Source organism: Athene cunicularia, assembly GCF_003259725.1.
Source record: "Athene cunicularia isolate RWA chromosome 26 unlocalized genomic scaffold, athCun1 chr26_part1, whole genome shotgun sequence".
NCBI lineage: Eukaryota > Metazoa > Chordata > Aves > Strigiformes > Strigidae > Athene > Athene cunicularia.
Genome location: NW_020799136.1, coordinates 2369523 through 2377335, shown reverse-complemented (window position 1 = coordinate 2377335; position 7813 = coordinate 2369523). Strand labels below are relative to the sequence as shown.

General features: G+C 48.5%; 1 protein-coding gene across 1 annotated transcript in view; it reads left to right on the top strand.

The window, feature by feature from the left end:
* IRF6 (interferon regulatory factor 6) overlaps positions 1-6588 on the top strand; it is a 6924-nt gene extending 336 nt beyond the window's left edge. Inside the window, exons 2-8 of the mRNA XM_026864287.1 lie at positions 2722-2898; positions 3798-4002; positions 4456-4578; positions 4683-4829; positions 5049-5441; positions 5857-5975; positions 6265-6588. Coding sequence (XP_026720088.1) covers positions 2725-2898; positions 3798-4002; positions 4456-4578; positions 4683-4829; positions 5049-5441; positions 5857-5975; positions 6265-6486 — 1383 coding nt within the window. The 5' untranslated portion in view covers positions 2722-2724 and the 3' untranslated portion in view covers positions 6487-6588. The remainder of the gene's footprint in view (positions 1-2721; positions 2899-3797; positions 4003-4455; positions 4579-4682; positions 4830-5048; positions 5442-5856; positions 5976-6264) is intronic.
* The last annotated feature ends 1225 nt before the right edge of the window (positions 6589-7813 follow it).

Sequence of the window (7813 nt, the reverse complement as noted above, 5' to 3'; positions counted from 1 at the left end):
GTCGGTTGTGCTCCGGAGGTGTTGCTGGCCCTGCGCGGGGCGGGGGGGCTGCGAGAAGAGCGATGTCCCCGTCTCTGAAACGTGGCAGCTGAAGGCTCCCGGCGCGGGGAGGCGATTCAGCGTCGGGCGCTTGGATGGAACGCCAGCCAGCTTCTCGGGGGGGGTGTTAATGTGAGGGGTTAGGCCGCTCGCCTTAGGAAAAAAATTCGTATAACCCCACTAAAGACAGGATAACGTAACCACGCAAAGATAACGAGCGAGGAATGAGGTCTGGGTATCGCCGCGATGATCGGAGAAGACCCCCTGCTCCTTCAGGGGAGCGGGAGCGCGGGGTGCGCTGGGGTGTGCAGGGGCAGGGTGGAAGCAGCCGTGCGGCCGCGGGCGCGTGTCCCTGCGTGTCCTCCCGCTGGCTGGCACCGCGCCGCGGTCCCGCACGAACCGGGGCTGTCCCTGGCCTCGAAGCGGCTGCGGGGTGTTGGCTCGTTCCTGCGCTTGCTGGAGTTGTTCTTGTTGGGGTGAGTGTCTCCCCTCCAAAGAGAAACGTCTCACTAATACTTGGGGTACGGGGACTAGTTACATCGCTGACCAGAGGTGCATTAGCAGCGCGGGGATGTGCTCATCACCCCCGAGCCACCGGGCGGTCTGAGTGGGGATAAAGCGAACTGGGGGGTTCCTGGGTACGTGCACTGGGGAGTCCTGCGTGAGGGCCGAGCCTCCCTTGGCAAAGCCCATCGGTAGCGTGAAGAGTTCCCCAGCTCACCCCAGCAGCTCCCGGAGCGGGAGCAGCCTCTGGCGTTGGCGGACCCCACCGGATCGAAGTTGAAGGTTGTAAGAGGCTGACTCACCGTCTGAGCCGAGCCATGGGATTCAAGTTGATTTGCTCTCGGTTATCATGTCAACAAGTCATGGGTGATAAAAGGTCATAAAGCATTGTAACGTCCGTATTGACAGGCGCTGCCGCAGCCGAGGGACAATTCAAACCTCAGGCGGCAGCGCCAGCGCACCCTCCGTGTGACCGAATTTATTTTCTTTGGGGGAGCCGTGAATTTTTCTTCCTGTTGTGTGGGTTTGAATTTACTCCTGGTCTTGCACACGCGGTGTGTGTTACTAGAAGCAGAGGGGTCTGCCTGTGAAGTGTAAAAGAGATTGTGGAAACAAGCTTTGGTTTGGATTTCTTTGTTACAGTGAGGAGTCGTTTCTTTTTCCTTTGCAAGGGAAATCAATACCCGGTTTTGGTCTCAATTTTAAGTCCAGGATTAAGCTGGACTTTGTGTCTTTGCAAACGTGATACCGAAAGTTTAATTCTGATAGCATTTTCAACATGGGTAACTAATACAGCAGGCTTTCAGAAACAAAAATAATTTTGATGATTGCTGTCTGATCCCTTGCAGCTCCTGGCAAGCAGTCTGCCCGGGACCTTGATGAAGGACTTCTTCAAACTATTATTCAAAGATGATTTGCAGTTGAATCTGAACATTTTCTTTGCTTAACAGATAAAATAAGTTGGGTTCAGATTCATTTTGTGTGAACGCTTGCGTCTGAATGGGAACTGCAGGTATTTGAACAAATAAAACCTGTTCCTAGACTAGTTCTTGGATAGGATTTTTTAATCTTCTCTATCTCTGCTACTAGACACATTTTGCAACTCCTGCAGCAGTATTCAGGGCTTATGGCAAAGGTTTTACTTATCCCGTAACTGCTTTATTAATGGGAATATTTCTAATTTCTCACGTCTGTTTCAAGATTTACGAATGAATATGAGAAATACGCCTTCTGAGCACACGTGTAGTGTGAAAGTCCCTTCCCAAAATCTAAAGATACCACACGCTGCCTCTTCTCGCAGAGGGACAGTCCTTCATTTGTTTGCTTGGCTTTGTGTTTGTTCTGCACAAGAATAATATCGTTTGTTGGCTGCAAATGTAGTAGCAGCGCAGGGCTACTTAAACAACAGCGGATTTGCTCGATTAACTACAGCACTGTTTTTTAAAAAAAAAAAAAACCAACCTAAACATTGTGTCAACATGACTCGATTTTAGCAGAGTGCAGGCAGACTTGCAGTTCATGTCCTTCTGGATAAACATCCTGGTTATTATAGGTCAGTGGTGTTTGCGAATGATCGTACTGCCTTCAGAGCGTTCATGGAAAAGTCATGAAATGACTCGCAGAGGAACTTCTGTCTCCGCGATAAAACGGCCCCCTCCCTCAGCCCGATGCCTCCGCCTTTACCTCAGCTGGGGGAGAAGCCTCAGATTTGGCACATGTTAGTTCTCCTCCTCGATGCAAGTCTGACAGGACTGAAGAAGACCCCGCTAAGTCATACGTGGAGGCTTTTGAAATTCCACTGCCTGTTCTTGCTGTGGCTTGTTTGTGGCTTTTCCTCCTGCGCAGCGTTTGCAGCTCAGGTGTGATTTGGGCTCGTCCTCCGTGCGCTCAGTCAACACAAGTAACGCGCTGTCTCTGCTTACGGGAATATTTAATAGGGAGTTGTTCATCTTGTAACGATTACGGTCCCCTCTTACTGATGTGTTTGTAACTTCTGCTGGCAGAAGAGTCAGAAGCGCTGAATCTGGATTGGCGGATTCAGTGTGCAGTAACAGAACAAACAATAGCAGTAACATGGCATAGGGTCCTTTTTCCTGATTTTTTTTTTTTTTTCCCGAAGCGTATGAGTCTCAACTAACCTTTAGCAGCTGGTCTACTTATTATCCCCATCTTTTGTAGACAATGGCGTTACACCCGCGAAGAGTTCGCTTGAAGCCGTGGCTGGTAGCCCAGGTGGACAGCGGTATGTATCCCGGCCTGATCTGGCTAAACCGAGAAGCCAAGCGGTTTCAGATCCCCTGGAAGCACGCAACTCGGCACAGCCCGCAGCACGAGGAGGAGAACACCATCTTCAAGGTGAGGGAGGGGAGAGCTCCGGTATATCACGGCTCTTACACAGAGACAAAGGGTTGAATTGTTGGCCCAGGAGCTGGGCAGGCATCTCGGTAGCTGTTTCCAGGCACATTTTGTCCTATTTCTTTGACCTCAGAAAAGCCACTTTGTGCACCTGGATGCCAGGCTTGGCACTGCCTGAAATGGTGTTGAGTTCTTTAACCCCTTCTGACCAGCAAAGCCCAGGTGATGTCTGATGGCTTGGACCCTGGAAGATTACTGCTATTGGCTTCATCTGCTTGGTTTAGGACGTGGAAACTAGCTTGCTCTTAGCAGCAAGCCATTCAATACTGTTACATCAATCTTAAGAGGTCCACCACAAACTTCCAGTACTCATCGCTGCTGTCCCCAGTACTCTTATCCCAAGGGATTCATCGTAGGTCCTGCACTCCTTTGAGGAATTCCTGACCTCTGCCTTGGAGGGATCTTGGACTGATAGTCTGATTTTGGGGTGAGACAGAGAGGCCTGGCTGGATGTCCGGGGCTGCTCGTCCACTCCGTTTAACCAAGCCCGTTCCTCCTGTGCCAGGGTACGGCTCACTGTCAAACTTTGGTAGCGAACCTGAGACCTGGAAAAACTCAGTGCACAATCCTGTACAATTTATATTTTCTTAACTTGTATGAAGATGTGTGTTCAGAACGGTTAATGGTTTTTGGAAATCTGGATTTACATCTTTTTTTCTCCCCCTTCTTTTAATGGGAAAAAAATATTAAAGCGGGAATTTCCGTTGTTATCAGAAGAGCTATAGTTAAAGACTTCTGTAAGACAAGAATTTGACAGAGAGTTTGTTTCGAAGTTTGATTTCTGATAAAAGCTGGTCTGTTGAGAGGGCTGGACTGAGCACAGTGTACTTTGTCCCCAGGCATGGGCTGTGGAAACGGGAAAGTACCAGGAAGGAGTCGATGAGCCTGACCCTGCAAAGTGGAAAGCCCAGCTCCGATGCGCTCTTAACAAAAGCCGGGAATTTAATTTGATGTATGATGGCACCAAGGAGGTGCCCATGAATCCTATTAAAATTTATGAAGTGTGCGATATCCCGCAGTCCCAGGGATCAATCATTAATCCAGGTGAGGGCCTTGCTGACACAGGGACGGTTACTGAGCAGGCGTTTGTCCAACACGAGTTCCTTTCCCTTCGCGGCATTAACTCTCACGCTGCCTTTGTGCGCAGCAGAAAGCAGCTGCTGTGTGTAAGCCCAGCTGTACTTAAACTAAGAGGACTTTGAACCACAGTGTATCTGCACTAAAATTAATAAAGCTGTGCACAGTTGCCTGTTTCCTGCTAAACGGTCCAATGTTGGCAATAATTTATCCTTACCTTTCTAGAATTATATATTGAACTGAAAATAGTATGCTGTGTGGATCAGATTTTTTCCTTTTTTTTTTACTTGCATTCAGAAAATACACAAATAAATTTCCAGTATTGGGCAGAGCCAGTATGAAGATGACATTATTTTTTCAAGAAATAAAGTGCAGTGTTTCACAGTGATCGACTGCCCACAAGAATGTGCTTGTTTGCAGGTTCCACTGGCTCAGCTCCGTGGGATGAAAAGGATAATGATCTTGATGATGAAGAGGAGGAGGAACTGAATCAATCTCAGCATGTCCCTATTCAAGAGACATTTCCATTTCTTAATATCAATGGTTAGTGTCATAGACTAATGTATTAGTGAACATATTTGCTTGTAAATTGGTGCGTGCTTGAAATAAAACCTTGGTTTATTGAAGATTTGTTTCCTTTTTCGTAGATTCTCCAATGGCTCCAGCCAGTGCAGAAAACTGCAGCTCTGAAGCTGTGTGGCCAAAGAATGAACCTCTAGATATGGAAATGCCCCCAACTGCGCTGCAGCATGACTTCTTCAGCAGCCCCGAGCTCTGGATCAGCTCTCTGCCAAGTATGTATATGGATTTGTAGCGCTTCTGTCACTGTACTTTTTAAAAAAAAAAAAAAAAGTTTTGATTTTTTTTTCAGTGCTGTTTGCTTGTTAGCATGGAGCACTGTGTATAGTTTAAACATCCCTGTGACTGTAGCCTGGATTGTGTGGTGTGTCTCTGCTGCTGATGCAGTCCATGCAAAGGTCCAGGAAAAGCCATACTGACAGCTTCTCTCTCAGTGACAGACCTAGAAATCAAGTTTGAATATCGAGGGAAGGAGACTGGACCGACGACAACTGTAAGCAACCCACAGGGATGCAGACTTTTCTACGGAGAGCTGGGTCCGATGCCAGACCAGGAAGAGCTCTTTGGGCCTATTAGTTTGGAGCAAGTAAAGTTCCCAGGAACAGAGCAAATCACCAATGAAAGGCAGAAAATCTTCACAAGTCGGCTGCTGGATGTTATGGACAGGGGACTGATCCTGGAGGTCAGTGGCCATGCCATCTACGCTGTGCGGCTCTGCCAGTGCAAGGTGTACTGGTCTGGTCCCTGTGCGCCTTCCTCCACCACACCAAATTTGATCGAGAGGCAGAAGAAAGTCAAACTCTTCTGTCTGGAAACGTTCCTAAGTGGTAGGTAACTTCTGCTTCTGGAAAATAGCTTTGGATACTGGTCTGGGCACTTGGTGGCACTATTGGAAAGGGTGGTCTGCACTGGGGCTCAGCCTGGATGCACCAGGTAGTTTGCTCGTTCGTTTGTGGGGCGTGGGTGGAGGTCGCTGCTCCCCCCGACTTCAGCGGACCATGGAGCAGGTACGCGTCAGAAGGAAGTGAGTGTACACTCATTTAACGCTCTGAAAAACGTGGGAGGGCCTTGCTTTTAAAGAAAGCTCTTCTGGGTGCAAGAAACAAGCTGCAGTTGTGTAAGAGGTGGCTCTAGCAAAGGACAGTGTGTACGCAAGACCTGGGATGATACAGCAGGGTGGGATGTGGTGAGTGTTTCTAACCGAAAGAGGACAACCCCGCAGCATTCTGCTTTTCTTCCTAGAGCTGATTGCCCATCAGAAAGGACAGATTGAGAAACAGCCACCATATGAGATCTACTTCTGTTTTGGAGAGGAATGGCCTGATGGAAAACCCAGGGAGAGGAAGCTGATTGTGGTTCAGGTAGGAGCGGAGGCTCTGAAGTGGCACGCGCCCGCCTTGCTGGGGCTGGTGTTGGCTCCGGGTACCAGAGACCTGTTCTGCTCTGGGTGGTCGTTACTGACCCCGGGAAACCCCGGTAAGGCTGTTGGGTTTTGCCACGGCAAATACCAACGCTCCGTGTGCCAAATAGTATCAGGCTGTGCGTTATTGTGGAAACCACCCCCGGTATCCACTGCAGGGAATTCCTGCAAAATAACAGGAATATACCCCGTGACCATTAGGCTGAAACAACCGACGTCTTCTTAAACAGGTCATTCCAGTTGTGGCCCGGATGATCTACGAGATGTTTTCTGGTGACTTCACGCGCTCCTTCGACAGCGGCAGCGTGCGACTCCAGATCTCTACGCCCGACATCAAGGACAACATCGTGGCTCACCTGAAGCAGCTGTACCGGCTGCTGCAGAACCACCAGGAGGGGTGGCCCATGCAGGCCCCCGCCATGCACATGGCCCAGCCGCTCCCGGCCCAGTGACGGGCCCTTTGCTTTGCCCCACGGTTTCTTACGTTGTACATACAAAAAAGTATTTCTTAACGAGTGCCTTACCTAAATCTAAATAAAATCTGTAAATCTGGTCATCCGATTCAGTTTCATCCGTCTGTGGTATTTTGTTTTGGAAGTGTTCAAAGGGGAGGGGATTGCAGGAACACCTTGACTCGTGGAAAAAAGAAGCTACAACTCGAATAGTTATACAGCAGGTATGTTTACTCCGGCCGGGGTGCAAGGGGATTTCTCCACAAGGCTTGCACACCCACCGCACATTTTAGCAAAACTTACAGAGTGTGGATATCCATAAGGTTCCATAACACAAACATACATATGCATGAGTAGGGCTGGGTTAGTTAGAAAGAATGGTGTCAGCAGTTTGTGTTCTCTTTGCACCAGCCCACAGCCTCCTGGTGGTCATCTCCGGGGGTCTTTGGGAGGAAGGCTCGTAGTCTTTCTCACCCTGTTTTTTCCCCGGAGCACGCGCAGATTCTCTTGGGCAATTTCTTGAATAACAGAAGTGTTTTTCAGCTGGTTTATTTTTCTGTCTTATCTAACAGAACCAACAGAACTTCTACCATTTCTCTATGACTATCGCATTAGCAAAATTCCAACTAGTTAGAGCGCACCTGTTCCTCAAGGACAGAGCATAATATTTTGCGGAACAGCGTAGCCCCTGGCAGATTTTCACAGTGAACTGCTGTTTCGATGAACACTGTAGTCCTCGGCAGAATCTCACAGAACAGTCTGGGCAAGCAGGATTCTTAACAATATTAAACCCCACTGTAAGTAAGTAAATAAGTTGCTAAACAGTTTTCTGTAAGTAAATCTTAAGCAATCATTTCTCTGTATCAACCTCTAGCTCCTTCACCACTTTCAGCTGTTTGCTTAAGCGACCAGTATGTATAAATCAGATTTTCAGTTCTGCAATATTATTTTTAATCCGCTATTGATACACTGCATATAAATACATGATCATTAGAGGGAAGGGGGGGAATAATCTCTATTATAACCGCCTGCAGATTATCACCCTGTCTCGTTTTCTCTTTAACTGGGCTGTAGCCCTGCTTGGGACGCTGACACTTCTTCCGGGGTGCTTTTTTTAATTTGTTTTTTTTTATAGCTATGTCTACACACACATGTATTTAAAAAAAACCAAACAAAAAACAGGTCTGCACATTCTGAGAAGCCACCCGAAGCTGAAAACACGCTGCTACTACAGCCCACAGCGCTGCTTGGCCCGGGCCCGCCCGGGCCTAGGCCTAGGCCGGGGCGTTGCGGCCTTCCCGGGCCTAGGCCTAGGCCGGGGCGGAGC